This window comes from Scylla paramamosain, chromosome 43 (assembly GCF_035594125.1).
Source record: "Scylla paramamosain isolate STU-SP2022 chromosome 43, ASM3559412v1, whole genome shotgun sequence".
In the NCBI taxonomy this organism is placed as follows: Eukaryota; Metazoa; Arthropoda; class Malacostraca; order Decapoda; family Portunidae; genus Scylla; species Scylla paramamosain.
The window spans coordinates 3,338,212-3,358,157 of NC_087193.1; the positions used below are offsets into that span (position 1 = coordinate 3,338,212).

Sequence of the window (19,946 nt, forward strand, 5' to 3'; positions counted from 1 at the left end):
GCTATTTTTTTATTTATTTATTTTTTTTTACCTGTGTTGGTAGAAGGATGTTGAGCAGGGCACATTTGTTGCAGGTGTGGAGTTCCTTACTAGCTGGACTGGTGGTAGTCCTGGTAGGATTGGTAGTGGTGCAAGTAAGCGATGCCCGTCTGTACGAACACAATATCAGGTGCGGCAATGATATTAATGGTATTCACGAAAAAATGTGTGTACCCATTCATCTACGGTCATTTGAACATAAGAACATAAGAACATAAAAAATAAGGGAAGCTGCAAGAAGCCATCAGGCTTACACGTGGCAGTCCCTGTATGAAATATGCCTACCTATTCCACCTATCATCCCCATCCATAAATCAGTCTAATCTTCTCTTAAAGCTCCCTTAGCGCTAACAACTTGATTACTGAGTACGTTCCATTCATCTACCATTTTATTTGAGAACCAATTTCTTCCTATCTCTTTTCTAAATCTAAATTTTTCAAGCTTGAACCCGGTATTTCTCGTTCAGTCCTGGTTACTGATCCTAAGAATTTTGCTTACGTCCCTCTTGTTATTATAGCCCTTATATCACTTAAAGACTTCTATCAGGTCCCCTCTTAACCTGCGTCTCTTTAAAGAATGCAAATCTAACAGTTTCAGTCTTGCCTTGTAAGGAATACTCCTCACCCCCTGTATCCTTTCAGTCATTCTCCTTTGTTCTGATTCTAATAGACCAATATCCTTCCTGCAATGTGCGGACCAGAACTGTTCAGCGTAGTCTAGATAAGGTCTGACCAGCGCCAAATATAACATTAATATTACTTGGGGTCTTCTACTTTTAACACTCCTAAAAATTAATCCTAATACTCTATTTGCCCTGTTTCTGGCCTCTATGCATTGTTTTCTTAGACGGAGTTCAGAGCTAAGTATAAATCCTAATTTTTTTTTTTCGCACCCTGAACCTACCAGAGTTTTGTTGTTTATTGTGTACCTATTGTGTGGGTTTCCTCTACCTACGCTAAGTACTTCGCATTTGTTGATATTAAACCGCATTTGCCATGTGTCCGTCCATTCGTTCATCCCATCTAAATCTGCCTGCAAGGCGATGGCATCCGATTCTGACCTAATTAATCTACCTATCCGTGTCATCCGCAAATTTACTAACATCACTACTAATTCCACTATCTTAGTCATTGATATATATTAAAAACAACAATGACCCTAATACTGATCCCTGTGGCACCCCGCTAATTACATGACCCCACTCGGATTTAGAACCAATTATTACAACTCTGTCGCCTATCGCTTAGCCATGACCCTATCCAGCCTAACAGCTTTCCATCTAACCCGTGTGCCCTAACCTTTCTCAGGAGCCTCTCATGGGGCACCTCGTCAAACGCTTTACTAAAGTCCAGATATATGATATCATAACTATCACCATTATCTGCTGCCTCGTACACTTTACTGTAAAAAAAATAACAAGTTCGTCAGGCAAGACTTCCCCTTCTTGAGGCCATGCTGTCACTGATTTATGAAGTTATGTTTGTCTAAATGCTTTCTAATGTTCTTCGCTATTACTGATTCCATTATTTTACCTACAACAAAAGTTAAGCTGACAGGTCTATAACTAGACGTTGAAGTTTTATCTCCTTTTTAAAGATGGGTACTACATTAGCCTGCCTCCACATTACTGGTATCTTACCTGACTCAAGTGATTTCCTAAAAGCAGAAACTAACGGCTCACTAATAACCTTTTTGCATTCCTTATGTACTCTGATATATATTTCATCTGGTCCTGGTGTCTTGAAATTTTTTTTTTTTTTTTTTTTGCCTATCTATCTCCTGTTTCACTATCTCCTTAGTTATGGTAATATGTCAGCTTCCCATTCTCATCTGCTCTAAACATCTGCTCACTATTCGGCATATTCTGCATGTTTTCCTGGGTGAAGACAGTTAAAAAATACTCATTCAGAATTTTACTAATCTCCTCAGGACTAACCAGCTTCCCATCTGCTGCTGCCTTTAATGGACCTATTGTTTCCTTATTCTTCGTCCTATATACGTTATAAAATCCCTTGCGGTTCGTCTTCGCCTGGCTGGCTACCCGGCTGGCTTTCCTCGTTAGCCTGCCTTTAATCTCTTATATATACTTTTCTTCTGCCCTATATAGTGTTTTAACCTAGCAGTCACCCATTTTCTGTGTTCTTATTGCTCTATACGGGATGTTTGCTAACTGTCCTGTATGCAGTTTATCTAAGAAATATTTATGCAACTCATCTACATTTTCTTCACCTAATCCTCTCATTTTGGCCACTTCCATCCCCTCCACTCCCTCATCTACTCACCTCGACCCCACCTCTCCTATCTCAGCTTCACCTGTTTGGTCACCCAAGCAGCCGTTCCCCTATAGAAAGATCTCATAACTTATAGTGACCGATCTTTGTCTGAGACCACTCACACACCGCTCACAAGGACAGCGACATCACAACATTGAGGATCTCCCATTTGCCTCGCCGAGCCCGGGACTCGAACCCAGGCCTTTTCGTTTGTGAGTCGAGCATGCTGACCACTACACTGCGCGGTGTGTGTGTGTGTGTGTGTGTGTGTGTGTGTGTGGGAGGTGTCTTGATACCACCCAGAACTGTTTTTATATTAACTCCTGCAACATTCGCATCCTTGGATGTAATTTTCAGTCCGAAGCATCACTACTCTACAAAAGTTTTTCCTTCTTGACATCACTGAAACGCAATTTTCTGAAGCTACTGTCAGCAACCTCTTCTCCGTTCCATTCTATTTTCTTCATCCCCACTTTCAGTCCAAAGTTAGATGTCACATCTACGCACGCAACGACCTAACTTGCTTTCATACCCACGATTTTCAGTCCTATAAATTTCCTACCATCATGCTTAGTTATGTCCAGATTACATTAATCTACACTTTATATTACTCGCCTAACTCCTCTAACTGTGCAAAATTCTTCAACTGTTTAACTTCCAAAGTAGAGCACATACTGACTCATTTTCGTTTTCCTGATATCTTAGTTTTGAGACTCTCATGTTCACCACCAGCTTTGACTATCGTCTCACTTCACTGACCAATCTCTTGAAACCAGCTTTTAACTTTGTCCTCCACGACTTATCCGTATCCCTGATCTCTATGAAGATACTCCCAACATTCTTGACCTTTCCTAACATCTAATGTTTCTGTTTATTTCGCCTCTCTGGCTTCCCCATTGGGCTATTCATGACATAATCTGATATGTCACAGATATTTTGTTTTTATTTGGGGAACTGAGGGGGCATTATTGTGATATTGTAAAGAATGATTATGTGTCTGTGTCAGACGCCCATGTCTGTGCTGAGCGCACAGCGATGCTTATTGTGTCTGGCATGAAGATGTACATTCATCACTCTTTCTCTCACTCTAAACCTTCCACACCTTGATTTAATCCATCCTATTCTCGTGCATTGCATGACAGAGAAGCAGCCCACAGATGGTACTTGGGGCTTCCACCAAAAGTTCATGCTCGTTACATTTCTGCCTGAAATCATATAAAGACCATTCTTCGACTAACCAAAAACTCTTTCATCAATAGGAACTGTCAAAACCTTGCCAGATCTGACTCCCGTCTTGCCTTCAGGCACCTAGCCAAAAATATCTCCAACACCTTTTTTTTTCTTTTTTTTCTTCGTCTACTCTTTTCCACATTTTTTTTTTCCTAAAACTGAGCTCTTTGCTCATACTTTTACTAAATATTCGAGACTGTATGATGCAGGGTTTGTTCTTCCTTCTCATCCACCCCCTGACTATTTCATTTCTTTATTTTGTTTTTCTATTTTTTTTTTTTTCGTAATGATGTTTTCCGTGCCCTCGGAAGGCTTCTGTACCTAAGGTTCCTCCTATTGTTCTCCGTAACTGTACCTCCTGGGGCGCCATTAACAAAGATTCTTAGCCTTTTGCTCACCCTTGTCCTTATCTCTTTAGCGTGCTTAGGGCTAGGCTGACCTTTGGCTGAGGCTAACACTTAAGCAAAACAATTAAAATATATTTCTTAATTTCGAGTTAATAGTGCAATTTTTTCACATATTTGGTGGGTTGAATAATATATATATATATATATATATATATATATATATATATATATATATATATATATATATATATATATATATATATATATATATATATATATATATATATATATATATATATATATATATATATATATATATATATATATATATATATATATATATATATATATATATATATCATTGATAAAGTAAGGGTATGAATTTTTTTTATTATATTTTATTATTAAATATTTATTATATAATTGGAAATTCACTAAGCATAAAAAGTATGTTTGTTAATACTGCCCCTGGCTCGCACCTTGCCTGGTCAAACACTTTCAACTCTATCAATATCGACCTTTCCTTTTTCTTGGAAGTTTTCTACATGCTCATGATTGACAAGTTCATCGCCATATTTCTGTATACATGCTACCAGTGAAACTAGAAGATGTCAGGTCAGTATGTGATGAGAAATGAAAGACATAATACGACAAAACATAATGATGTAAAACAATTATGCGAGAGACACAACAGAGGCATAGTTTTGCTGTAAAGAAGGCAAGGAGCAAGTACCCTTGCAACCCACCATAATCGCCACCGAACGAAAGCCTTTGTTGGCGCGCACGAGAAGTAAGGTGGAAATGTTGTTACAAAGAATCTCGTGCTTCGTTTATGTGAAAGTTTTTTTTTTTTTTTTATCTGTTTATACCACCATATTTAGAAGAATTATTTACAAGATGAAAGAGATTGTTTTATCATTTATCATAGTCGCTGGACATGGCGGCCATAAGTAAAATGTGTTATAAACATTTCAGAGCGGTGTCATAATTTCTTTATTTTAGTTTCTACCAAACTTTTTCGAGCATGCCTGAGTTCAGTAATTACTGGCGAGTCTAAAGCTCTTAACCAAAAGGCCCTAACTAGTATCTGAAATGAGATACAACAGATAATGTAGAAACATCTCTGCGATGCCGCTCGTTCCCACCCAACGAACGAGCGAGAAAAGTAAACTGTTGACTTAACAGTTTCCCGTGAGAAAAGTAAACTGTTGACTTGACACTTTCTCGCGTTTCGATCGTCGGGGATGCCATCCTCTGGCCGCTGCTAGTTTGGCCACCTACTGCATGTATAAAGTTTCTCGCTCTCGCTCTCAGTGCCTTAAACATATCAAAAGCTCCTGATAGAGCATGACGGAAATCTCTAATTTTCAATCTCTGCTTCTGTGGGTTCTATCCTTTTTCTGTAACTCCATGTCAAGTTATCATTTTGGCTGTTCTGTTGCTGCTGTGAGAGGCGGACACTATTAACAGTCTTATTTCTTAAGATTCTTTTCTGTCGCTTACCCTCTTTCTGCTTACCATCAGTGATTTAGATCGAATTTTTTCTTATCTATTTGGGAACACCATTCTACATATTCCATATCACTTCTGTCCAGCCTTCAGGAACCGTGATATTCAGGTAGGTAGACAATAAACAACGAAGCTCTAATAAGTTCAAGGAACGAAAAAGATTAAGGAATTATAGTGACCTGTGATCTCCGTCTAAGAAAGCAATACATAGAGGTGAGAAATCAGGCAATTAATTAGAATTACTTTTTAGGTCTTAAAAGTAGAAACCCTGAAATAATATTTAAGTTGTATTTGGTCCTAGTCAGACCTCATCTGGACTATGCTCTGCAGTTCTGGTCCCCATATCACGGGAAAGATATAGGTCTTCCAGAATCAGTACAAAGGAGAATGATTAATTATTACAGAGGATAAGGGATATTCCTTACGAAACGAGACTGTAACTGTTAAACTTACATCTCTTAGAGAGACGTAGGTTAAGAGGAGACCTGATGAAAGTCTTAAAGTGGTATAGGGGTTATAAGAAAGGGGACGTAAGCAAAATTATCAGGATCAGTAATCAGGATAGAACAAGAAATAACGGGTTCAGACTTGAAAAATTTAAACTATGACAAATTTATGGATAGGGATGATAGGTGAAAAAATGATGGGTATATTTCATACAGGGACTGGCACGTGTAATCCTGGTGGGTTTTTGCATCTTCTCTTATCTTCTTATGTTCTTATGTTCTTATATATATATATATATATATATATATATATATATATATATATATATATATATATATATATATATATATATATATATATATATATATATATATATATATATACGAGTATATATATATATATATATATATATATATATATATATATATATATATATATATATATATATATATATATATATATATATATATATATATATATATTCATCTAGTATTTTTCATTTGTCACCTTTCCAGTGCAAAAGAATCCCAAGCTGGAAAACGTGAGGCTTTGTGGGCAGCATTGCAGTGGACAGTTGCTGCGCCCCTTGCTCAGGGTGAGGAATGGATATAACATTGTTCAAGTACTAACTGTTGTTTGAATTTTTATTTGGTACTTAACTTTAGAAAGCAAAAATTGTAACACTACTGAGGTTCATATAACTAGAAATCGGAAGAATTAAACCACAGATCCCAAGTACTTATTCAAATTAATAACAGAAATGTATACCTAGATTCAGTATCCTTCACAGGAGCTATCAGGGAATATACATAAATTTCATTCGACGAGCGTATTGAAAAATTTACCAGAACAAACTTATCCAGTGCAGAGAACACTTTAACACTAGAAATAAAAGCATTACATGTTAATGAATGAATCAAATAGTGTGGGTCCAAGATTTTACTTCAAATATTATTACAACTACCGTAGCACATTTAATGATGACTTAAGGCTTCTATCAGTATAAAATATCGAGATTGCTACAATTAATTGCATACAGTTGTAAGGAATAAATTGGTCAATAATTATGATTTACTGACTGGTGTATCAAAGTAATGAGTATGTGCCGGACTACAAAGTTCATATGGCACTATTATTAAAGAAAAAAGAGAGATGTGGGAGGGGACAAGAATCGAAAGGGAAAAGAAACGTTAGGGGAAAGTGCCTATAATGGGTGTAGGATGAGGGTGTGACGAAAAGATAAGATTAGGTTAGCAAGAGTAAAAGATTCAGAAAGGCTATTTGAGAGACAGGAGATGCATGGAAGGGAGGAAAGATGATAAAGGCGAGGCTAGCCTGAGCAAAGCACAGGAAGAACAGGAAAAATATCCGCAACAAAGAAGAGAAGTATCACAGGATGGACGGAAGACTGGTAGGGAACGGATCAGGTGAGAGTGGATGAGACGTGTGACCTATCCTCGTCCATAAAGTGCAAAACGGGACTCCCAACGTCTATTTCTGAAAAATGGGAGGAACTAGGAGGCGCTAGACGATTTGACGTAGTGTGATTTGTTAATGAAGTAACCAGATCAAAATGACTACCATCGGTCAAAGAAGAATACTTAAAAGCAAGGATATAGTCACAAGCAGGGACTGTAAGACGAGAGCATAAAGTGGTAGAGGCCGCACGTGCCAAGGAATGAACACGGTCACTATCCAGAGATGACATGACTAAACACCCATCAGTTGCTAACAGCTTTGTGGGGAACAGAGAGGCGAAGCAGCAAGCCCTGGATTTCGCAGACACGTGGATGAATGGAGGAAAGTGATGTTAATAGAAAAAAGCAACATAGCCGGAGTCGTGAGTCGGTCTTTGTGAAGGACCAACCATAGACCGGTGGGTACATGACTTCTTGTAGGGAGGAGAAATAAAGAGAAAAACCGGAGGATGGGAAGGTGAAAGTAAAACAGAAAGTGTAGATGGAGAGGAGGGGGAAAGGGCGCTTTGACCGACCAGTAATACACGGCAAGATCGTTGCGTGAGGGGTGACAGATTTGCAGTAGCAGTAGAGGTAGGAGTATTTGGGTTGAGGACAGATAAAACGATTATGAATGAGACACATAAGGTTTAACAGAAGTGATACGAACACGAGAGAAAAAAAAATATGGGAGAGGAGGAAGACGGAAAAGTCATGAGGGCATTAGATAAACAGGTCGGGAAGACTAGTTGAGAGAATGGGCTAAAGGAGAAGTCCAGCCGTCACGCTTCCTAGCTTTGGATTCTTTCCAGGATAAGACAGTTTGAACCGGAATGCCGGAATTTACGGAATTTTGGATTCAAATTTCTACCCATGATAAAAGATATTGAGAGGTTCTTTGCAATTAGCACATGTGCGTGCCTGGGCAGGACGCGTAGGACTGGTATGACCGTGATTAATGCACTGCAAACAACGGGCCACCGATCTACAAAGCTTGATTTTTTTTTTTTTTTTTTTTTTTTTTTTTTTTTTTTTTTTTTTTTACGTCTAGTAGATAGGGTGTCCAAATCCCTAGCTGTTCTGAGAAGCCTGGGTTGGGGTGGGATAAGGGTAGGATTGTAGGGTTAAATTAAGCAGTACTCTCCATCTAAGGGAGTCTTGTTATTCAGGCAATGATTGGGTTGTGATCCTGGTTACAGCAGGAAATTTTCTGTGATGAGTGCCTGCTCCTAAGTTCGCTGAATCCTAAAATGGATAACGGCCAGATATGACTGGGACAACTTTTAAACCAGTTATACGTACAACCATGAATACCATAGATAAATATTTTATTATTTTTTCCAAGGTAATATAAGTGTGGAATTGTGTCAAAAGCTTTTGATAAATCACAAAATATAATTTGAAATAATTTCTTACAAAGTGTTTCATAAATATGATTGCAGATATGATGAACAGCTAGTTCAGCTGACAAATTAGGACGAAAACATGGGTAGAAGTTATTATTGAGTGCTCAGACAAGTAAGCCATTAAGCTAACAATCATTACTTTCTCGAAAATTTTGCTAAAACCTCTTAGAATAGAAATGGGTCTATAATGTTGCAGTACGAGTATAAGTGAGTTACTTTTCTAAAGGACAGGAACAGTGCGTGCTACTTTTTAAATGGTTAGGGAATGACCTTCCAGAAATAATTTTATAATTATATGTACTAAAAATAAAAAAATTACATCAGAACATTATTTTATTATTTTTTATAATAATTTAATCATGGCCATGGGAAGACATATTCCGGATAATAGACTTTATCTAGTATTACTAGCTTTAAATAAATAGAAAATGAAACAGGATGCCGCGAGAAATTTCGACATTAGTAGCTAATGTACTAATCACGGAGAAGAAATATTCTTTCAAATATTGTGCTACATTATGGTTACCAATAGTTCTGTTGCCGTTGAAATTAAGTGACGATAATAGTTTTGATTTTTTTTTTTTTTCTTAATAGACCATTATTTTCCATGTTTCCTTGCTATTAAAGAATTAGTAGTAAGTTTATGTTTATAATAGTTTTCCTTTGCTGTTCTTAATATTAGCTTATGTTTAAAAGGTGGCACCTTAGGTTAATGGCCATTTGGTGGCAAGCTTTTGTAGCTTCTTCAGGTGTTAAAAAAAAGTAATAGGAGAGAGAGAGAGAGAGAGAGAGAGAGAGAGAGAGAGAGAGAGAGAGAGAGAGAGAGAGAGAGAGAGAGAGAAAGAGAGAGTACGTATAGAAGAGGGAAATGCCACGCAAAGTTGATTAGCCCAAAGACAGAGGGACAAGGTGAGGGCAGCTCCAAGTGGCTTACCCTGACAGCGGGCCACAATGCGATGCCACTGCTCGGAGGCAACAGACGTGGCAGAAGGATCGGAGTTAAAAACAATTAGAATGTTAAATGTCCTCCATCATGTTCGCACTCATAGTTCATGTGATATCACAAAGAACTAACATATGTATGTAACTAACACATGGAGAGTGTGAATTAATTCCAGATTATTATGTCACTTGGGCAAAGAAATCTCGTCCTCCTGTCTGAGAGCAGAACTAGAACTCTATTTTTATTATTATTATTATTATTATTATTATTATTATTATTATTATTATTATTATTATTACTATTAAATAAAATAACTTTAAATTCTTGTGTCCTTTCTGCATCTTGAAATATATTATTAATTTCCATTCAACCAAACATAACTATAATTCTTAGGTGTTTAACCCAAAGCCTCACAAATTATAAATCAGTGACCCTGATAACAGCGTGGTGGCGCGAGCCTCGAGAAGGACAAGTGCGACTCCTTGCTGGAATCTGGCTGCTGTCTTCCTTTGTCCTGGCCACTGTGTATCGCTCCAATCTCAAGGCCATGCTTATCTTGCCGCACTTCAACCTCCCCTTCAATTCCATAGATGAATTTCTACAAACAGACATTAAATGTTTTGTTGTGGAGTCTTCAGTAGTCCATGAGAGTATAAAGGTAAGTAAAAAGCATATATATATATATATATATATATATATATATATATATATATATATATATATATATATATATATATATATATATATATATATATATATATATATATATATATATATATATATATATATATATATATATATATATATATATATATATATATATATATATATATATATATATATATATATATATATATATATATATATATATATATATATATATATATATATATATATATATATATATATATATATATATATATATATATATATATATATATATATATATATATATATATATATATATATATATATATATATATATATATATATATATATATATATATATATATATATATATATATATATATATATATATATATATATATATATATATATATATATATATATATATATAATGTTATGACAACAGAGCCTGTCCCTCTCGCAGCGGATTCTATCTCGGGTCGCTTCGCCAAGTCACTACCTACGTAACTTGGTGCAGGGCTCAAATATAGGTTACAAGGTCCTTCTGGACTCTTGCACCCTGTACACAGATGGTCGCAACACCAGGTTCTGCCCCTTTCACAGTGGCCTTTATCTTGACTAGCTTCTCTGAGCTAAATGCTACGTAGCTCAGTGCAGGGCTTAAATAGGCATTTATAGGAGGCTTTCTAGCCTCCTGTAGTGAGTTACACAACTGAGATCTTCATCCTGTTCCACTACAGGCAAAGAAGCACCATAACTGCCAAATCACTCTAACAGCTGGGAAAGAATCGATAGCCACGTTCTAAGAAGGGATATTATGACAAAGGACTCAGACTTAATAAGTCGAGGTATAATACCTCGCTGGACAATCGCCCACGGTAACAAGATATTATATCCTTCTGTAGATTAGTGTAGTTTACAGCCTCCTGGACAACAGGTCTCGAGAGGACCTAAGGAGGGAGTAAAGTTTCACTATCCAATAACGTACCTATAATCCTCTGCGTCCAAACCCTTTAAAAGAGATCCTGGATCACAGTAGCATATAACACAACAACGTATACACAAACAAGCTCACCACAACCAGAAAAGGATGATCCACTGACTGCTCCAAAACGCCAGCACTTGATGAGCCGTTAAGGAGTCGAGTCACTACTCACAAAACACAACGCAGGGACCAGCACCTTAATCTGGCTTGGCATGCCACACCCAGTTAGTCTTCACAGGTGTGTTACCTACATGTAAAGACAGGGGAGTCACTACTCACAGATCACCAAGCTGGGACCAACACTGTAATCTGGCTTGGCATGCCACATCCAATCAGTCTTCACTGGTGTGTTACTTACATGTAAAGACAGGGGCGTTAATGTCTCTAATTCATAAACAGCCTTATCTAATCGGCGCCCTCTAAGCTGTATGAAGATTACCGTAACTACCGTACTATTGCTTTAATTTCCTAACTATCTAAAGTTTTGAATTTATCCTCACCAGGAAGATTCTTAAATATCTATCACTTCAGTCCGTCAAGGATGCTCTACTGGTCATCTTCTGGCTTTCCTTACTGAGTCTTGGTCATCCTCTTTTAGAGATTTTGGTGAAACTTTTGCCGTTGGCTTAGACATATCAAAAGCTTTTGATAGAGTCTGGCACAAAGCTTTGATTTCCAAACTACCCTCCTACGGCTTTTATCCTTCTCTCTGTAACTTCATCTCAAGTTTCCTTTTTGACCGTTTTATTGCTGCTGTGGTAGACGGTCACTGTTCTTCTCCTAAATCTATTAACAGTGTTCCTCAGGGTTCTGTTCATTCACCCACTCTCTTCCTATTATCCATCAATGATCTTTTAAACCAAACTTCTTGCCTTATCCACTCCTACAATAATGATACCACCTTGCACTTTTCCACGTCTTTTCACAGACGTCCAGTCTATGAAGTTAGGCGTTCTGAAACGTCTCCGCCAGTTTTTTCTCAACCTCCCCCCCCAGCTGCTAACTCTGTATAAGAGCCTTATCCGTACATGTATGGAGTATGCTTCACATGTCTAGAGGGTTTTCCACTCATAACGCTCATTTAGACAGGGTGGAATCAAAAGCTTTTTTGTCTGATCAACTCCTCTCCTCTAACTGACTGTCTTCAGCCCCTTTCTCATCACCGAAATGTTGCATCTCTTGCTATCTCCTACCGCTATATTCATGCTAATTGCTCTTCTGATCTTTCTAAGTGCATGCCTCCCCTTCTCCCGTGGCCTTGCTGCACAAGGCTTTCTTCTTTCTCTCACCCCTATTCTGTCCACTTCTCTAATGCAAGAGTTAACCGGTATTCACAATCATTCATCCATTCCTCTGGTAAACTCTGGAACTCCCTTACTGATTTTGTATTTCCACCTTCCTCTGACTTGATCTCCTTCAAGAGGGAGGTTTCAAGACACTTATCCTTCAGTGTTTGACCACCGCTTCGGACCCTATTCAGGACCGGCATTTCTGTGTTTTTTTTTTTTTTTTTTATCAGATTTTTGTTGCCCTTGGCCAGTGTCCCTCCTACATAAAAAAAAAAATGTGCCAGCCTTTCTTCTCCCAACAAGTAGGTCCTGTCTCTGTGATGGCATCCACTCTGCCTCTTAAGAACAGAAGCTCACCACCAGTTACAGACAATGACTCATGCAGGTGGGAACAGGTTAGGCGGGTAGCACACCACTCACCCGTGTTCTCAGCTCGTGCTGCTAGCTAACTCAAATAAATTGGGTGTTTTCAGAAAATAATTATGATTGAACTATGGGGGTTGGATGCATTTTGATGAATCTCTACATAAGGGGAACTATTCAACTAAATATTGGGTGGGATTCTATGTGAAAGAAAAACAGGAAATGTGGGAAATTAATTTAGGAAGAGGAATGTCTATACGTGGAAGATTTTACAGTAAACTCAAGCGGGCGGTAGGCAGCTATCGTACAGCGGCAGGCAGCTATCGTACATCGCACAGCTTTGCTTCGTACCCGCCGAACTTCCTCCACTCTCTTTCCCATCTCCCTCCCTCCTTCGTCCATCTTTCTTTTCACTTCCCACTTCCTCTTTGCACTACTTACGCTGCTTTATTATTTATACAGCACATATATATATATATATATATATATATATATATATATATATATATATATATATATATATATATATATATATATATATATATATATATATATATATATATATATATATATATATATATATATATATATATATATATATATATATATATATATATATATATATATATATATATATATATATATATATATATATATATATATATATATATATATATATATATATATATATAATATTTTTTTTTATGTAGGACACTGGCCAAGGGCAACAAAAATCCAATAAAAGAAATGCCCACTAAAATGCCAGTCCCATATATATATATATATATATATATATATATATATATATATATATATATATATATATATATATATATATATATATATATATATATATATATATATATATATATATATATATATATATATATATATATATATTTAAGTAGAGCGTCTCACTCATTAGAAACTAAGAGAATAGAGAACATAAAAACAGCGAAAGGAGACAAAGAGAGAGAGAGAGAGAGAGAGAGAGAGAGAGAACGCGGGGGGGGGGCAGATGTGTCATGCAGCGCCATATTATATAAATTAGGAGTTGTCCTTTCCCATTTAATTTTTCTCACTTCCCTTCCTTTGCAAGAGTTTTATTGAATAGCTGATATAGTTGAGGAGTTGTTCTCCCTCATATAATTATAAATTTCCACCAAGTCCTCCAAATAAACCCACTATGATTTTAGTAAGACTTTTAGTAAGATTTTTGGGTAACAGATCGACATGTAGTGAATGAGGGCGAGGGCGAGCGCAGGGCAAACTTTTCCCTCACAGTTCACTTCCCCCCCTTTCCTTCCTTGTACCCGGTCCAGTATCTGGTGTCATCGGGACTTTTTTAAGCAGAAGAGACACCAGCCAAGGGCACCAAAATCATAATAAAAGAAAAAAAGGCTCACTAATGTACTAATGTGATGTGATGAGTCAAAAGCCGTTGTCAAAAATTAAACCTCCCTCTTAAAACCTCCCTCTTGAAAGTTCAACTCATAGAAAGGAGGAAATACAGAAGCAGGCAGGGAGTTCCACACTTTACCAGAGAAAGGAATGAATGATTGAGAATACTGGTTAACTTTTGCATTAGGAGGTGTACAGAATAGAGGTCACAAAGAAGAAAGTCTTGTGCAATGAGGCTGCAGGAGGAAGGAAAGCATGCCTCTAACAAGATCAGAAGAGCAGTTAGCATAGAAATAGCGGTAGAAAATAGCAAGAGATGCAACATTGCGGCGATGAGAAACAGGCTGAAGACAGTCAATTAGAGAAGAGTTAGAGAAAGGAATTGATAAGACGAAAAGCTTTTGATTCCACCCTGTCTAAAATAGCGATATGAGTGGAACACCCCATACATGTAAAGCATACTCCATACATGGATAGGTAAGCCCCCTGTACAGAGTTAACAGCTGGGGGGATGAGAAAAACTGGCAGAGACGACTCAGAATGCCTAACTTCATAGAAGCTGTTTTAGCTAAAGATAAGATGCGAAGTTTCCACTTTAGATTATAAGTAAAGGACAGACCAAGTATGTTCAATGTAGAAGAGGGGGATAGAACAGGTGATAGTTATCTGAAAGGTTGTGTCGGTTCGGTAAATGGAGGAATTGAGTTTTGAGGCATTGAACAATACTAACTTTGCTCTGTCCCAATAAGAAATTTTAGAGATCCGAAGTCAGGCGTATTGTGGCTTCCCTACATGAACTGTTTACTTCCTGAAGCGTTGGACGTCTACAAAAAGACGTGAAAGAATGCAGGATAGTACCATCAGTATAAAAGTAGATAGGACAAGAAGTTGGTTTAGAAGATTATTGATGAATAACAGAAGAATTGGTAACAGAACAGAACCTTCAGGAACACCACTGTTGATAGATTTAGGAGAAGAATGTTGGACATCTACCACAGCAACAATAAAATGGTAAGAAAGGAAACTTGAGATGAATTCACGGAGTTATAGAAGTCGTAGGAGGGCAGTTTGGGAATCAAAACTTTGTGCCAGACTCTATCAAAAGCTTTTTGATATGTCTAAGGCAACAATAAAAGTTTCACTAAAATCTCTAAAAGAGGATGACCATGACTCAGTAAGGAAAGCCATATTACCAGTAGAGCAGCCTTGACGGAATCTGTACTGGCGATCAGATAGTAAGGTTGTGAAGTGATAGTTGTTTAAGAATCTTAATGTTATGGATGGATTAAAAAACTTTATATAGGCAGGAAATTAAAGCAATACAACGGTAGTTTCAAGGATTAGAACGGTCACGCTTTTCAGGAATAGGCTGAAGTAGGTAGTAGGCAAGTTTCCAGCAAGAACGAAAGGTAGGTTGGTAGACAGAGCAGGAAGAGTTTGACTAAGCAAAGTGCAAGCACGGAGGCATGGTTTTGGAGAACAATGGGAGGGACTTCATCAAGTCCAGGACCCTTCCAAGAGTTAAGCCAGCGAGGGCATGGTGAACATCACTGAGAAGGATTTTAATGGGTAGCATGAAGTACAGTCAGAGGGTGGAGGAGAGGGAGGAACAAACCCTGAGAGAGATAGAGTTTAAGCACATTTTTTAGCGAAGAGTTCAGCTTTAGAAATACATGAGATGGCAATGGTGTCATAAGGTTGAAATAAAGGAGGGAATGATGAAGAAGCAGTTATTGAAGATTTTTTTGTCAAGGTACCAGAAGTTACGAGAAGAGTTAGATTTTGAAAGATTGACACTTTCTATTAATGAAAGAGTTTTTGGCTAGGTGGAGAACAGACCTGGCTGTTTCCGGGCAGAAATATAAAGTGCATGAGATTCAGGTGATGGAAGGCTCAAGTACTTTTTGTGGGCCACCTCTCTATAATGTACACCACGAGAACAGCTGTTAAATCAAGGTTTGGAAGATTTAGGTCGAGAAAAAGAGTGAGGAATGTACGCCTCCAAGCCAGACACTATCACCTCCGTTATACGCTCAGCACACACAGACGGGACATGGAAGTAGTAGTCATTTCATGGAAAATCACCATAAAACCTCGTCAGGTCCCCCAATTAGCAGAGGCAAAACGCCAGAGGAACCTCCGTTTTGGGGGATCCTGAGGAGGATTTTGTCGATAGATCAAGATATAGATATGAGATTGTGATCAGAGGAACCCAGCGGAGAAGATAGTGTGACAGCATAAGCAAAAGGATTAGAGGAGAGGAAAAGGTCAAGAATGTTGGGCGTATACCCATGACGGTCAGGAATACGAGTAGGGTGTTGCACCAGTTGCTCTCTGTCGTGGAGGATAGCAAAGTTAAATGCTAGTTCACCAGGATGGTCGGTGAAGGGAGAGAAAATCCAAAGGTGGTGATGAACATTGGAGTCTCCAAGAATGGAGATCTCCACAGAAGGGAGTTGAGTCAGAATGTGCTCCACTTTGGAAGTTAGGCAGTCAAAGAATTTTTTTTAATAGTCAGGAGAGTTAGGTGAAAGATACACAGCACAGATACATTTAGTTTGAGAGTGATTTTATAGTCGCAACCAGATGGTAGAAAACTCGGAAGATTCAAGAGCGTTGGCACGAGAGCAGGTTCAGTCGTTGCACACATAGACGTAACATCAAGTTTTGGATTAAAAATAAGGATAGAGAAAGTAGGAGGGAACAGAAAAGGGGCTATTGTCAGTTGCCTTGGACACCTGTGTTTCAGTGAGGAAAAGATGAGGTTTAATAGAGAAGAGGTGGTGTTCTACTGATTGAAAATTAGATATAAGGCTGCGAATGTCAAGGCACTTAGGATTGATACCAAAAGAGCAGTCTGACCTGCGGACATTTGTGGTCCTCTCCCCAGATGGGGACTCCGAGGTTGGTGTAGGAGTCGCATTATTACTTTAGAATATTGAGTGAATGGTGTGCGTGTCTGTGTGTGTGTGTGTGTGTATGTGTGTGTGTGTAATAAGATGCATGTAGTTTTTTTTTTTTTTTATGAAGGAAGAGAGTTGTCTTTAGAGGGCAGACTGTGACTGCCCCCTTGTGTTGTGAGACACAAAGAGAAACGTTTAATGAAGTCACATCTGGGTTATGATAACTTCACCGCACCCCCTGACCCAGTGCTTCAGACCTCACTGGGAGTAATTATCGTTTTGGCAGGTATCTACTACCTCTTCCTAAACTTACCTACTTTATATATATTACTTCGTGTTCTGCCCTGAATATTTACTATATATATATATATATATATATATATATATATATATATATATATATATATATATATATATATATATATATATATATATATATATATATATATATATATATATATATATATATATATATATATATATATATATATATATATATATATAAATTACTTATGTTACAGGCATCAACACCAGGTACGGCCCTTCACAGAATGAAAAAACAGTTGATAGTGCATACCGAAGACCAATTAGCTGTTAAGGACTTTCTGGAGGGGAAATATGCTGGAATGGCTGGGTACTACAGTTTGCTAACTGTTGTGCAGTTCAGCTTTGACAAGGTAAGTACCACTGGTCAGTAATAGTAATGATTCTGCTTGGGAATTATATTACGCGTCTTGAGTTTTCATTGTATGCTTACAATGTGATAATTGTTATAACGTACTCGAATCGTCTGAGATTAAGTTGAAACGGAAGCCACACCCCCTAACTCCTCTCGCCTATCGGCGTGGTGCCTGAATGTTACATCTGTAAGGGTCTTGCAACATCCTAACGTTTAAGATTTAAGATTTTATATTTTCAGTCGTACTATCTGTTACCGTTACCCAAGGATGATTTTCGAGTATGCGTATACATGGTGTAACTCATGTTTCTGCGAATATTGCTAGAGGAGAAATTACAGGTTATTCTAAGTAGAAAATGTTTTATGCACGTATGCATTTTGAATACTATTCTCACACCAATGCAGTAATTCACCAAGTCAACGGATTGAGGTTTACCGCATTTATGTGTTTAACGGATCGAATTAGGAAAATCGTTTTGGGAGTAATCGCAACCACAGTAAAAAAAAAAAAAAAAAAAAAAAAATTTCGTTCATCTTTTCCAAGTGAGTACAGCCCCTATAAAGTGTACGTGTGTTTGTAATGTATATAGTTGTGTATGTATGCACGCAGTGTATACAACGATTTAACGGAGATTTCAGTTTAAAGGAGTATCTCTGGACGCTCTTATCCGTTAAATGGGTGTTACTCTAAATGGATAAGCTACCAAACTCTCGGTTAAGTCTTACAATCATGCACTCTCCGGTCTTCAAACAAATGACGAAAGCAACAAAGTAAAACCTACTATATAAAGCCTACATACATCCTTTATACCTATTTCTACATATTCCTTAACCCTCTAAGATCTTAAAGACCTTCTCCCTGATGCTAGTGGTCCATAATTCTTTCTTTTTTTTTTTTTTTTTGGGGGGGTGGGGTTGTCTATGTCTCTTTAACAAAAAAAGACATAGGCAACTAAAAAACAAAAAATTACATATAACGAGAAGAAAAATTACGACATCTTTTTCTTCTATCTCTCTTAGGTCCATCTTTCTCATTTAATTTATGGATAATCCTCTGTCCTGATATGACTACAGGGCTCTTCCTAGGTCTAATGTGTTCAGGTTCTTCCCCAGTAGGTGAATAAACTAAAGCCTCTTGAATTTGTAGCTGATTCATCTTAGCCCTAGAGAAATATTGACAATGGAGAACTGAAACATTTATTCCTGACAGTCCAGCAGTCAGTTCAAATGCCAACTTTCTGTACCATTTTCTACTTTTTCTCAGCAGACTGTCGTAAGATTTGTACTGGTCAGAAACATCCACACCTTTCTTTGTGTTCTTGTATGCCATAAGACTTTCTGGCTTGAAAACCTTTTTTCTTTTATTCAGCTTGCCACTAGGAATTAACTGATTTATATGTTCAGGCAGAATAAAGATAGTCAAGACATTGCTTTTATCCCTCCATTTGAAATCCTTCACATCTTTGCTGTTCTCTATTCCTTTTATTTCATATTTTTTTTTAGTTTATGCTCAGTAACTTCCTTGGAAAGGTATTCCCTTGTGCTTTTGAGGGTCCCACAGGTAAGTTTTCTTATCTAACAGATACCCTGCTAATGTCACTGAACAATAGTAACTGTCAGCATAGAGAGGGGCACCTTTTTCCAAATAGATTTTCACATAATTCGACTGTTAGACCACGACCCTTTTGTTGACTTCCTAGGTGGATCTTGAAATTCCATGTATACCCACTTGGAGTGCTTGCCTTGTACAACTTGAATCAATATTTATGCACTTTTTCCAGGAGGATACTGCCTAACATTAATTCTGCCCCTAAATGGAACTATCAATCACAAAGTTACGCCCAGGCTTATAAACAGCCTGACAGCGGTCTCCAATGGCATTGACCATTGAGTCAGGTGGATCATCGACATAGTACTGTCCCTGAAGTGTATGCATCTAAGAATGATTTCAAACTTCTCTCTTGTTATCACACTACTAGCAAAAGAATCTACATAAAACTTTCTCTTACTCCAGTAGAAAAAAATT

The 19,946-nt window shown here is 37.4% G+C and overlaps 1 protein-coding gene across 1 annotated transcript in view; it reads left to right on the forward strand.

Annotated features, from left to right (window-relative positions):
• The window catches only part of LOC135093665 (glutamate receptor ionotropic, delta-1-like), a 110,180-nt gene that overhangs the window by 38,084 nt on the left and 52,150 nt on the right, over positions 1-19,946 (forward strand). The window contains exons 5-8 of the mRNA XM_063993154.1: positions 75-169; positions 6,362-6,441; positions 10,096-10,310; positions 17,763-17,918. Coding sequence (XP_063849224.1) covers positions 75-169; positions 6,362-6,441; positions 10,096-10,310; positions 17,763-17,918 — 546 coding nt within the window. The remainder of the gene's footprint in view (positions 1-74; positions 170-6,361; positions 6,442-10,095; positions 10,311-17,762; positions 17,919-19,946) is intronic.